This window comes from Euprymna scolopes, chromosome 23, assembly GCF_053919585.1.
Source record: "Euprymna scolopes isolate OS-2025 chromosome 23, ASM5391958v1, whole genome shotgun sequence".
Lineage (NCBI taxonomy): Eukaryota > Metazoa > Mollusca > Cephalopoda > Sepiida > Sepiolidae > Euprymna > Euprymna scolopes.
Window position 1 is genome coordinate 90,513,990 of NC_136504.1, and position 14,535 is coordinate 90,528,524.

General features: G+C 30.9%; 1 protein-coding gene across 4 annotated transcripts in view; it reads left to right on the forward strand.

The window, feature by feature from the left end:
* LOC145246048 (atrial natriuretic peptide receptor 1-like) overlaps positions 1-14,535 on the forward strand; it is a 1,646,502-nt gene that overhangs the window by 1,464,313 nt on the left and 167,654 nt on the right. For all 4 annotated transcript variants that reach the window (XM_080107889.1, XM_080107890.1, XM_080107891.1 and 1 more), the window contains one exon: positions 8,495-8,566. In XM_080107889.1, the coding sequence (XP_079964015.1) occupies positions 8,495-8,566 (72 nt within the window). The remainder of the gene's footprint in view (positions 1-8,494; positions 8,567-14,535) is intronic.

Below are 14,535 nucleotides of genomic sequence, written 5' to 3' on the forward strand. Positions count from 1 at the left end.
CCTTATCCTCGAGTGGCCTCAAGGCCTTGATAAGTGGTGACTCCTATATAAAAAAAAAATAATAATACGAATTACTAGTTCTCATTTCTAAAGTTCAGAAACATTAAATTATTTTGCATGGATAGACTGTCATCAGGACATGATTTTAAAAATATACAAGTGGAAGGGAGATAACTCTGTAGATCAGTCAATATGCGGATTTGCGCTTTTTTGTACTCATTTTATCTTTTTTTTTTTTTTCTTTTCTGTACATTTTCTCAAACAGACTGCAACCGAATGACCTTTTTTTTTTCTCTCTCTTTTAAAATATACCCATAAATGATATATTTACTGGAAGATTACCTGTCCCAGGACGGGTAAAATCAACTCCCCAAACAGAACAGTTTTGCACCAACTTTAAGATCTCTCTTTCTCCCTCTCTCTCTCTCTCTCCTGTTGGCATAGATTCAGCATTGCTTCCTTACTTATCCCATTGGCACTATCGCATTTTAAGACAGGAAAGATAATTAAGCAACAGCTATATTTTTCAAGTCATAAGTTTGGAGTGCATTTAAAATATTACGGCTGCTGCTTGATTTAGTGACACTAATGTCTCAGTTTTCAGTATACTGTGAATATCTAGAGTAGAAGGATACAATCAGTTTCATCTTTTATTCAATCAAAATATTTGGGGTACGTAAGCCTTATAACCAACCAACATATATAATCTTGAGTAAAAAGATTAATAATTGTGAATTATAAATCAGTTGTCAAAGGAAAAACCAACAAAATCAACTTGAGTGTACGATCGTTTCGGAAACAATATTCATTTTATTAAAATTGACAAACGGTTTGTCTTGGAACATAATCTCCTCATCAGCAAAAATTAGGGGGGTGGGGAGGAGAAGTTTAAGACACAAAAATAAATAGTTTATGTTTTGCTGGTGAGGAGATTATGTTCCAAGGCAAACCTTTGTCAATAATTATTGTCAGTTTTAATAAAATGAACATCGTTTCCAGAACGATCGTACACTCAAATTGATTTTGTTTGTTTTCCTTTGGAAACTGATTTATAAGTCACAATTATTAATTTTTTATACTCAATACTAATAGCTCTAGTATACATATACCTATTGAGCTTATTATACATTTACAGTACTATGGGCACTGTTCTTTAAAAGTAATAATACATTTATTAATACATTTAAATAAACTTTGTTCTTTAGAGTGTAGGTCTAATTCCCTCTATAAAATATAGTTAGGAACCCACCCAATAAATGCCACTGTAATATTTACTGGGTAGGTTTCTAACACCATTTTGTGATGTTTCTTATGTTGAAGTGATTATCAAGTCTTCAAAGCCATTGTGGCCATCTTTTCTTGTTCATCGGCAGCCTTCAACATTACTCGCTTTTCGAGCCCAATAAAAATTTTACATTGAATAAAAACACTAAAAACTTATTCAGTTAGGTAGAAAAGTAACTTATCTTGCCTTTGACAACATTTATTTGTTATATATTTGTTTGTTTTTTTTACACCTTTTTTTAATCTACGGGTATAGTAATACAAACCTGAAATATTTATATTCACATAAAATAAGGTATAAAAATAATTATTAACGGACATAGTTTTCGAAGACAATTAGTAGAAACTAAGTTTTGCAACAAACGAAACCAAAGAGTTTGAACCGTAACAAAAGGGAGGTAAATCTATTTTGAAAACTGGAACCCTTTAGCCAATTTAGCAAAACTTAATTTTTTATAAATTGTCTTCGAAAACTGATTTCATTATTAATTAATTTTCTACCTTATCGTTTTTCGCAATTTTTATTACTAAGAAATTCGTTCATTTTTTTTTATCTCATAATTTGGGACGCTACTACTAACTATATTTTTATTAAATCAAAACATCAAAAAAAAAAAAAAATCTGCAATAATTTTTTTTTTTTTAATGTAACCAAGTTGATAAAATTATAATACAAAATGTAGTCTTTGCCTGACTATTAAGAGAATCGTTTTTGTTTTCATGTCAAAGTTTTTTTTCGAATGCATTACAAAATATGAAAATGCAATGATAGTTGTAAAGGAATTATTTTTTCATCTTATAATTTAGGATGCTAAAACCAACAATATTTTTATTAAGTCAAAACATTAAATTAAAAAAAAAAACTGCAGCGATTTTTTTTATGTAATAAAGTTGATAACATTAATAATACAAAACATAGTCTTCATGCGACTATTAAAAGAAACGTTTCCATTTTCATATCACCATTTACGACGCTAAAACCAACGATATTTTCATTAGATGAAAACATTTGAAAAAGAAACTTGCAACTTTTTCTAGATTTTTTTTTTCAACTACATTTTTATTAAAAAGTAAATATTATGGTGAGGTTCTATATAAAAAAATTAGTCTTTAAGTTTTAAACCCATAGAATGAAAACATTACAAAAGAAATGAAAATTTTACGACTACGTTTTTTTTTTTTTTGTACTTTTTTTTACTTTTTTTAAATTAACAAATAAATGTTATGGGTAAGATTTTTTTGCGAAAATGAAGGAAAATGCAACGATAGTTGGAGAAGAAATTTTGATTTTAACAAACAAACTTTTTAATGAAACAAGGATGAAACTGTTGTTTTTTTTTTTTTTTTTTAAAGCTGTGGCGACTTTTTTTGTTGTTGTTTTTTTTACTGTAACAAAGTTTATAATATTAATAACACCAACATCTAGTTAAAACATTAAACATTTTTACCATAACATTTATTTGGTAATTAAAAAAAAAAACAAAAAAAAAAACGTAATCATAAAAATCCCATTACTTTTGTAATGTTTTCATTCTTTGAGTTTTAAGCTTAAAGGCTAATTCTTTATAGAACCTAATCATAATAATAATACTTAACAATAATAATAATACCTAACCATAATAATAATAATACCTAACCATAATAATAATAATATTTAATAATAATAATAATACCTAACCATAATAGCATTAATAATAATACCTAACCATAATAATAACATTAATAACTAACCATAATAATAATAATACCTAACCATAATAATAATAATAATACCTAACCATAATAATAATAATAATAATAATAATAATAATACCTAACCATAATACTTTTTAATAAAAATGTAGTTGGAAAACAAACAAAAAAAAACTAGAAAAAGTTGCCGCAACTTTCTTTTTCAAATGTTTTTATTTAATGAAAATATCGTTGGTTTTAGCGTCGTAAATTATATGAAAACAAAACGATTCTCTTAATAGTCGCATAAAGACTACGTTTTGTATTATTAATGTTATCAAATTTGTTACATTAAAAAAAAAAAAAACGCCGCTGTTTTCTTTTTTGTAATGTTTTGACTTAATAAAAATATCGTTGGTTTTAGCATCCTAAATTATGAGATGAAAAAATAATTCCTGTACAACTATCATTGCATTTTCATTTTTGCAATGTAGTAAAAAAAAAATAAAAAAACTGACATGAAACAAAAAACGATTCTCTTAATAGTCGCGTAAAGACTACATTTTGTATTACTCGTATTATTATCAACTATGTTAGATAAAAAAAAAAAAAACTTTTAGTCGCAGCTTTCTTTTTTTTATGTTTTGATTTAATAAAAATATCGTTAGTAGTAGCGTCCTAAATTATGAGAGGAAAAAATGGAGTTGTCTCACTCTGCACAATGACTGTGTATATATATATATATATAAAAAAAAAAAGCCTCAACTCAGTTTTGTTGTATTTTGAAGAATTTTCTGCATTAAAACATGATTAACGCTAAATCAATAAGCTCAATAAATTTTCATTAATTGTCTTTGAAAACGTTTCATTAATAATTAATTATTGCGACGTCACAATTAAATTTAATATTTCAATTTTAGAACCAAAGATTTTAAATGGTACTACAATGCAAGGGAGATAAATCTGTAATTCAGTCCATGTATGAATTCGCGATTTTTTTTTTTAATTTTCTCTATTTTCGACAGAAATATTTGAAAAATTCTTGTGTAACAGAAATAATTCTATAAAATAATTTTATTCAGGAAAACTTTTGTTATAAGAATTGACAAAAATATTCCAAATCTACAGAATAATGAAAAAGCGAACAGTATACATTTCTTAATTTTTTGAGATGAGGATTGATTATTCGTATTATTTAAATCCTGTGAACTACTTTTCTCATCTTGAGTTATTTTCAAAACGTTTCGGTCGATATAACTTCAAACCTTCTTCTGCCAGGACTAGTGGTATAGTAGGTAATGTACTTGGTTGAATTCAGTTGCAAAAGTTGGGGGTTGAAGGTTCAATCCTGAGTATGGGCGACACTCAAAATACAATTAGGAATTACTGAGGACTTTTAGCCATTCATGGACAACTGGACAATAGCATGCTGCCTTGTGAATTAAATATATCAGGTACAATATAATAATCAATAGAGAATTGGCTCTATAATAAGAATTAAGAAATCTGCATGGATTAAAATATATTTAAGCATATTTTACCATCAGATAATGCTAGTTGGTTTTATAATTCAGGACAATTAGAATCTTTCACACCATAGTGCAAGAGACTCACTTATTGTTCACACACACACACACACACACACACACACACACACACACACACACACACACACACAGTGCCTTCATTTTACCAGAAAAAAAATAACACATGTTCAGCCATTAGATCTTCAAACATCCAGAAACGAGAAAGATCCGTGTAACACAGGAAACACAAAATTTGACAAAAAGAAAAAAAAAAATTTGCACAAATGATCTATAAAAAACAAAGTTATTTTAATGCTTAAAAACTTATTTTTTTTAACTTACAATGAATGTTGAAGTTTATATCTGCTTACAATATAATACATTGGAGTTCATATCGACTGAAACGCTGTGAAAATATCACTGAAGATGAGAACAATAATTTGAAGAATCTCAAATAATGCCATCCATTTTTATCATTTGTTAATGCGCGCCACAATTCAATGAAAGCACTATTATTTTATAAATACTTCCCAACTAGGGAATACATTTCCATGAGGCTGCTTCCATACAGATCACAACATGATCATCTTCAATTTTAATGTCAAAAAAATACTGAAGCTGTCCTCCTAATTAATCAAATTACGTCTATTTCATTCATTGTGTTCAACCCTCTCGTGATATTGTTCATCATCAAATAGAATTAACCTTTTTATCTCGAGTAACATTTAACCTTGATGTATGGTGACTCGTAATATTTTTTTAAAAATTTGTGTGTTAATAATTGTTCTTGCAATAATTGATAATGGTGGATAAAAGGTTTATTTGCCATAAAAAGATTTTGGCAATTCGGAATCTAAAATATTTGTTTGTTATTTTATTGAAGTAGTAAAAAAAAAAATCAGTTTTCTCATAATTACTCGTATATTTTGTTTGAGGAAAATTACAATATCGTTGCATTTTACATTGTTTTTTTATTAATGTTATAAAACTTTGTTAAATAAAGTAAATAAAGTAGAAAAAATATTTTATTTTACAATTCTTAATAAAAAAGTAACCTCCCTTAGAAGTTAAGATACCGAATTACCATAGTAAAAGGGAGATAATTCAGTCAATGTACAAATTCGCGATTTTTGTTAACTTCGTTTTTCTGATAGAAAAATTTTAAAGCCAACAAGATAATTCTGTAAAATTTTCAGGTAATTGTGCAGAATAGTTGATTTTGAAACAAACAAATTTCAGGTGAACACACTATTACATATTTACTCTTCATTAATATAATTTACGAAAAATCATTGAAAATGTGCTTGATCTAGTTTATACAAAAATAACCTGTTTGACATTTTTTTTTTATTTTGAAATAACGGATTTTAATTGAAAGCAAGGGGGATAACTCAGTTTTGTTTCAGTTACTGTTAGATTTTGAGGACTTTTCTACATTAAAACATGATTACTTGGCATTTTGGTCGGGATCAGGGTGTAGTATCTGTTCTTCAGATGCGGCACTTCCATTTCTCGTTCTCTTTCAGTGGAGGAGCAATCCTTCACGGCTGAGACAATTTTTTATTTTTGTACCTTTTCTCCACGTTAAAAAAACGACCCTGGTTTCTAACTTTGTCCCGTGGGGAGGCATAGTAAATAGGTACATTAAAACATGATTAAAACTATAAATCAATAAGCTCAATAAATTTCATTTTTACTTGTAATTATTTTTTTTACTGAATCATAATTTGTAATTTTTGGAATTTATACCAGTTTTGACATAACGTGTACATAATGGTGGTTTCACTTGAAATGTGTTTGTTTCAAAATCCACTGTTTTGCACAAACACTGATTTTTATTCAAAAAATATTTCTTAATGCTAAAAAAATGGACAGAAAATACTAAAAAATAATTTATTCTACAGAATAATTAAACACGAGCAGTTTATATTTGAGGAGCTCGCCCTCGTTTTCTCAATATTTATTAAAACTATAAAATATACCTATTGTCCACCTCTAAATCCATGTAATATTTATTGTGTGATTTTATAAAATCTATCTAACCTGTTTCATGTTCGGCCTTTTAGCTAGGATCAATGTTCTACACACTGCGGATAATATTTAAAAAAAAAAAAATCATGTTTCTAAATTTTTTAGATGAGGATCAGTAATTTGTATCATTTGGATTACTGTTCTCATCTTTAGTGTTATTCTCACAACGTTTCAGCCGATTTAATCTCCGTTCTTCAGGTGCGTCTTGTCAAACTTGGGAATCTTTCTGTCCAACTCTGAAATCTGCATAGAATTTCAAACGGAACCCTTAGTTTAATGCAAAGTGGGTAGTGTGTTCTTGTTCCATCAACCATGACCGGATAGAAATCTGGTACTTATGCACTTATTGTACCGCGCTCTTTTTAAAATAATATTTCCAAGTTAAATTCCAATTTTACAATACCTTTTTTTTTTATTAAATTGTTAGGTGAAAGTACAGAATAGTTATAAAACACATTTCCCTCCCAATGTTAAGAATAGCTTTCTAAATAGCAATTTCAATATGGTACAATAAGTCTATAAGAACTGAAGACTTAATTCGCAGTGCCATTCTTGGTATCCCCCACACTGAGGATTGAACTCTTAGATATTGGTAGGGCAGTGCTGAACGTGTGCTAGTCAATGATTGTGATAATTATAATATTTGTAAAAATAGAATGTTATAACAAAAAAATATTTACAAATAAAATTATTTATGTTAAGATGTTTTAATAGAAAAGAAAGTTAGAACACAAACAATAATTTAAAAATAGGTTTGACCTCTAAAGTCTTACATAGCATGATGCAGAGGCATCTTAAGATGAAGGGGCCTTTAGGGTAGAGCTTGAAAGACAGGTATCATTTTTAGTCTAGAGTTGGGAATCAGCCAATCAGAAGAAACCGTCTCTCATGTTCCTTACTTTTTCTGAAAACTTTTGAACACCAGTAATGTTATAACTTTTGTTTTAATGAACGAAAATTAAAAATTTTTATATCACAAAATATAGCTGAGAAGGTGGCCTATGGACTGTAAAAATTGTTTGAAATTTGGTCACAAAATAAGTGGGCAGTGAAGCTTTTAAAGCAGTTCTAAATTAGTAAAATTAACATTTAACCATATGTTCAAACACGGTAGTGTTTGCATGATATATGCAAAAGAATTAAAGCAGATTTTTACTTTTGTATTTCTACACTGAACGTATTTAAGTTCACTTAATCATTAATCCATATAGATAACACGTTTACTCTCATCTTCAATAGTTTATGCAGTCATGGGTTCAGAAGAATGGATGAAAAATATTGAATAAAAGTTTTTAACTTCTAATCTTGTTTATAAAATTCAAGAAAAGTTGAGAAACCTGTTTGGTACTGCAGCTAGTGCATTTGTTGTATCCTTGCAGCCAGTAATAATGACGCCAATCACAGTAGTATAGTTTACAAAAAGTGTATTAGCAAAAGTATGTTATAGAAGTATACGTCATGATACTGAGGCCATTGCTGCCACGAATCACTGTTATTTACTTCCCACTGCAGGAAGATTGTGAGGCAAAGTTGGAAAGTGGAAAGAGTCAAGTTAGTGGCCTTATAGGAGAACTCCAAACTTTTAAAAATTGTCTGGGTAGCCCTATCGGCATTCTCCAGTCAGGATGCTTCAGGCAATATGCTATTCACTTAATCCACTTGAAAGACTGCAAGCAAAGCCTTAGAGAGGGGACCTCCTATCACTACCTACAAGGTATGCCTTATCTCACCAGATAAAAGGCCACCGAAATGACCCAGTTTCTTCTGGACTGATTTTCAAAATTGAAACCTCAACTGGCATGTACCATCAACTGGTCAAATGAATGCCGCAAATCACTGCCCATGAAGTGTTGAATGTAATTATATTTATACTCTCTTGATAAGTCCATTATATCTAAAATAGGTATATCAGCTTACTCCATAACAGTATTTATATGTAAGAGCGCATTAACTTTTGTTTTTTCTTCTCTTTTTGTTTTCAGGATGTACTTGAGAATGATCAAATCAAGTTGGATTGGATGTTTCGATATTCCCTCATGCAAGATATCGTTAGGGTAAGTTGAACATCATCCTTTTCATAACATATTCCCTGACATCATGAGTTTTCACAAGGTAGGAATTCTAAAGATGTTTTTTTTTTTTCTTTTTAACAGTTTGAAATTTATACAATAAGTTTTGATAACAGTTCAAATTGTGTGCACAAAAACTAAACAAAAACAAAAAACAAAGGACAAAAATTACTGATCAAAATGTGAAAATGTTTAACGTTAATAGAATTTCAGGAATGTTACAACAAACATTGAATAAAACTGAAAAAAGAAATTGGAATTTACAATAAATTAACTAGCGGGACCTGTGGAAATTCCACAGGCGACTCCTTCATATGTAAGATATTGATGTTGGCATTAGTTAAGTGTAAATGGAGACGATCTGATATTATTGAAGCTTTTTATTAAAACTACAAAAGTATTTATCTAAGCTAGCATAAATGCCCGGCAAAGTCTGGTCGTTAAGTATGCTTAAATATAATATTTTAATTCTTGCAGATTTCGTATATATTATTATAGAGTTAATGTTCTATCGATTTTTATATATTATGAAAAAATATATATCCATATGACTTTGGTGCATTAGCTTGAATCGAAACCGAAATAAAAATTTATGAAATGTATATATAACTTGAGTTCCTTCAGCCATAATCGAAATCAAAATGAAAACTGATGAGGAATTCTGGATAAAATTATTTATAAAAAAATTAAATAACTTGAGTGCCATCAGCTATAACCGAAACCGAAACTTATGAAGAATTCTTGGTAAAATTATTTATTACAAGAAATGGAAGTACATAACAATTAAACGACCCGGATGTAAGCATAACACAGAAAATAACACACACTATCGTATTAATCTACAGATAAAATCACCTTTTCTGAAACGAACATGCAAATATTATGAAGTTTCATCGAATGTCCTGCTGCCTTAGCAAGCTGAAAAGATGATTTTTTTTATAAATGCGACTATTTGTGTTCTATCACTGAAAAAAAAACTCTGAGTCATTGATAAATTACATAAAATAATTTATTGCAAATAATCAAAATATTTCTAAAAAAAATTTGTGAAACAAATTTTTTTTTTTCAGCATATTAAAACCAATAAAAGACCTTACTTCTTTTCGTTTCATCTATTTTTCATTCATATTTTTATATCGGCTATCGCCCAGTTTAAGCTTTGCTAATAAAACAGACCACCATATTGGAAATAAGCCAAGATACTAGTATATTTACTAATTTTTAAAAAAATGTTGCTTGTTCCTTATTTCGTATGTAATACCAAATTGATTTTAAAGCCAGCATGTTCAGCATGTCATAATCTTTAATAGAATATATGCATTTTTTAAGCTGCTGCATATCGTATTTACAATAAACTTATCAGGTCAGAAAACTTTGCGTTTATCCTTAAAAATAATGCTTTAAATGATTTAATAACGTCCAATTGATTTTAATACAAAGCAGTTAGACATCTAGATACGAAACACTCTGCCTACAAAATTTTCAGCTGAGGAAAAAATTGATGTGAAATTTTTTGTCCTTGCATACAAAAAAAAAAAAAAAAAAAATTACAGGATACGAAAGATATGAGTGAAAGAAAAACTAATTTTTAAGCACTTTATTCTTCCAAAATCTTTTTAAAGTTGGGTTTTTATTCGATTTAAAATTTTTCTTAGTAATTTTTTTTTTTTTTAAATAGTTTTGATTTTTATCGCGAAAATATTTTTTTCAGGGACTTGAAATAATTTTTATACTTAACCCCCTCCCCATAAATTAAACTAATTTTAAAAAATTAAAAATAGAATGTATGCACATTTTTTACTACATTTAAAGAATATAGATTGAAGTGAGATTTTCTATTTTAATTTTTATCGTACACCCTCTGAAATTTTTGTAAGGCCGTGAGAATTTGTTACTATTTTGCTTAGAAATCGTAATTTAGCTGCGAGAAGTGACCACAGAGTGTGCTTTAATAATAGAGATGTTACATGATGTTATAGATGTATATTTTAATATGAAAATGTTACGGAAGATAACCCAGGTTTACAATTAGAATTTTATTCTGAGTTATCTCCCCTGTATCGTTGCATATTTTTCTTTGAACACAGTGTTATTTTCTAGACATAATTTATAAATAATGTAATTGTATCTACGAAAATATCATAATTAGTGTAATTTTATTATTTCAGAACTTTTTGAGATGAGAAGTGATAATCTGGATTACTTGGACAACTTATTTGCACAAAAAATTAGTTTAGTAGCTTAAAAGATATACAGGGTGGAACGATAAAATTATCACTTTAGAAAAGACATGATTCCATTTCCGCTTGATGAAAACCAGTTTTCTTTTTTTGCTGCAGACCAGTTGTGCACAAATCACAAGAACAATAGGAGCCTTTTATTATGTCTGAAAGTGACACAATGTTCAATAAGCGAGATTGGAGATGCACCGTTGTACAACTCGTGCTCAATACCGATCAAAGTTATGACAACAGGACCATTGCCAGCACCCTAAAAAGGGAAATTGGGACGGTTCAACACTTGATTGCACAGCTCAACAAAGTTTTCGACAATGATTATGATCTTTGATGTGGTTTCAAGTGAGGACCACATCAGGCCACTTCACATCTTCAAAGTCGGCTTGAAAGTTAATACCAAAGTGTACCTGGATGTGGTGACCCCTTGGTGCAATCAGGTGGTCGCTGGCAGACCTATGGTGTGACAGCAGGACTCAGCACCGGCTCACAAGTTGAAAAAGACTGAGGCTTGGCTTCAGAACGAATGCTACGACTTTGTACTCTTCTCTGACTGCCCCTCCTCTTCCTCCGACTTGAACCCGCTGGACTACTTCGTTTGGTAATACATCACCAACTTGACCTCCCACAACATCAAAGCCAGCCTGATCACGTCCATCCATGTAGTATTTGCCTAGCTCTAGCTGGCGCTTATGGAAAAGGCATGCTCCCACTTCCGGACTTGTCTCGAGGCGGTGATATAGGCTGAAAGCGGCTACATTGAATAGATGTCAGCTCTACTACATAATCAAGTTACCTGAATTGATTTTTTTCAATAAAAGTTTTAAAATAAAGCTGTAGTATTGTTTTATTTGAGGCGAAAAATTTGTTCCACCCTGTACATAATTCAAAATACACTAAATTAGTAATAAATTAACACAAATATATAGAAAAAGAAATTAAAATAGATATATTCAATTAATTATACGGGCATATACATGTAGATGACTAAAAAAAATTATATAAACTAGCAAACTGAAGCACATATATTTTTACTTTTTTTGCGATATTCAGGTTAAATTGCATCGGTGCCTTTAATGTTTGCGGACATTTTTGTACAGGAATTTGATATTGTCGTAGACTCTTGAAAATTCAGTTTGTTATTGCTATTCATCTTATGAGATGGCTGACCGAATTTTATGATTATGATTTATTTAGGACACTTTAGAAGAACGATATGTACTAAAATTCTGTTTTAAACTTGAAAAAAAAATGTCACAGAAACGTAGGGAATGCTTCAGACTGCTTTTTGGCCATCTTGGATAAATCAAGCATCAGTTTTTGAGAGGTATAAGTGATTCAAGGAAGGCAGGGAGCCTGTGTGGGACCATAAGAGATGTGCGAGAAGTAAGGAAATCAAAACGTTTGAGTTGATTGGTCAAAGAAAGAAGTTCATGAAAAAGGACCATGCGACAATAAGTGCACAGTTTGATATTAGTGTGGGAACTGTACACACAATTATTCACGAGGAACTGAAGATGCAGAAGATTTGCACAAAGTGGTCCCAGACAAGATCAGAAAAAAGACTTTGTCATGACGGCAGGGAGATGGTCAAGCTGATCGATTCAGATCCTACAATACTTGATGCTCTGGTAAGCTGCAATGAAAGCTGGATCTACTGCTATGACTCACAGACTAAGAGACAGTTCCTAGTTGTAGCATGCTGGCTCTCCCAAACCGAAGAAGGCCAGACAGAGCAAATCCACCAGGCACCAGTTTTTAACAGCACAGACATGATCTACATGCACTGGTTCCCACTGGAGAGACCGTCAACAAGGAATACTATGTTAAGGTTTTAAGGGAGTTCAGGAAGAGATTCCATCTGGAGATGCTAGCATTCTTTAAATCTGGTCAGTGGCATTTCGACCAGGAAACTGCACCAGTCTACAACTCCATCCTTGTCACAGACTATTTGATCAAGATGGGCATCAAGAAAGTTCCTCACCCTTTCTATAGTTCAAACCTTTTCCCCTGTGACTTTTGGCTATTCTCTAAGCTCCAGTACATCCAAGGATGGAATACTGTTGCCATATCTGAGCAGGAGCTGCTAAAAACAACCTATCATGCCTTGACAGAGTACAAAATAGACTTCATCGCTTAATGGGGGGGGATGCCCTTTTCTCTTCCCTGCAACCTCTCTCCCACAGAAGAGACATTGCGAGCCTATCCTTGTTTTATCGTTATTTTCATGGCAGGTGCTCGTCTGAACTCCAATCTCTGGTCCCTCCTCACCAATCTTTCACAAAAAACACTCGTCTAGCTGAATCCACTGTGAAAAATTTCCCCCACTCTATATCTGTGCCTAAATCAAAATGCGGATTCCATGAACAAAGCTTCTTTCTTAGAACTGCACGCCTGTGGAACTCTGTTCCGTATGCCTGCTTCCCTCCGGACTACAACTTGGATGTCTTCAAGTCCAATGTTAACAAATTCCTAATGAACCGCCCCCTTAAGTAAACACTTCATCAAATCTCCACACTAACGTAATGTACTTGCAATAACCCTTATCCCTGAGTGGCTTCCGGGCCTTGATAGGTGGTGATCACTGTGTAAAAAAAAAAAAAAAAAATCTTAGAGGTTGTCTTTGAGATAATTGAGGAGATGAAAGAGACTGTGATAAGGATCATAGAAACGCTGACACAAGACTCGTTGGAACGGTAAAACAAGTGCATGGCAGCAGGAGGAGATTACTTCGAAGGGAAGTAGTTTCATGCGTGTACTATAAATAAAAGTGCTTATATGAAAAAGTCTGGAAATTTATTTAAGCCACCTAGTAATGTGTGTGTATGTATATGTATGTATATATATATATATATATATATATATATATATATTAACAAAAGTACCCTTCGTTGACTGGGTTCAAAAACAGCCTACAGAAAATGGACTCTGATTTATGAAAGTATGATAGCTTATGAAAAGGAAGGGAGGGTAGTAAAGAGATAGCTTCAATTTGGGGATATCAAAACCAAAGCAAAATATGATGAAAGTAAAAATAAAATAGATAAACCCCATACTTTATTATAGCATACCTGTTCACACTGAAACACTTATCACAATATTCTGTGGATCTATATTAAAAAACCTTGTTAAACTTTGTGACATATTTCCATTCTATGGAGGTCAGGCGCGAACGAACACCCCCATAATTTTATGATACCATATTTCTTCAAACTGAAACATAATTATCAAAGTATACTTACGCAGATAGATATGAAAAGTCTTTATTAAAGTTTGTGCCTATTTCCATTCTATGGAGGTCAGGCGCGAATGCAGACCCCACAATTTTATTATACCATCCCTATTTAAGTTAAAACATACTTATCAAAGTATTATGTACATCTATGTCAAAAACACTTGTAAACGTTTTTTTATAATTTTTAAATTTTTTATGTCCATACTTTGTGGACCAGGTGCATATGCAGACTCCACAATTTTAATGAATCATCATTATGCCAGATCAAACATACCCATTCCTGTGTCTCGATACATCTATCATTATATGTGATCAGTTTTCTATAATAGTCAACCATATAGGAGCCTATTCGTGACCAGACACACACACACACACAGACGTTCAGCTTCATATTATATATAACTACTTCATTTACTCACATAAAATTAATATACAAAAGTATAAATTTATGCGTAAACTTTAAGTATTTACTTCAAAAGTGCTCA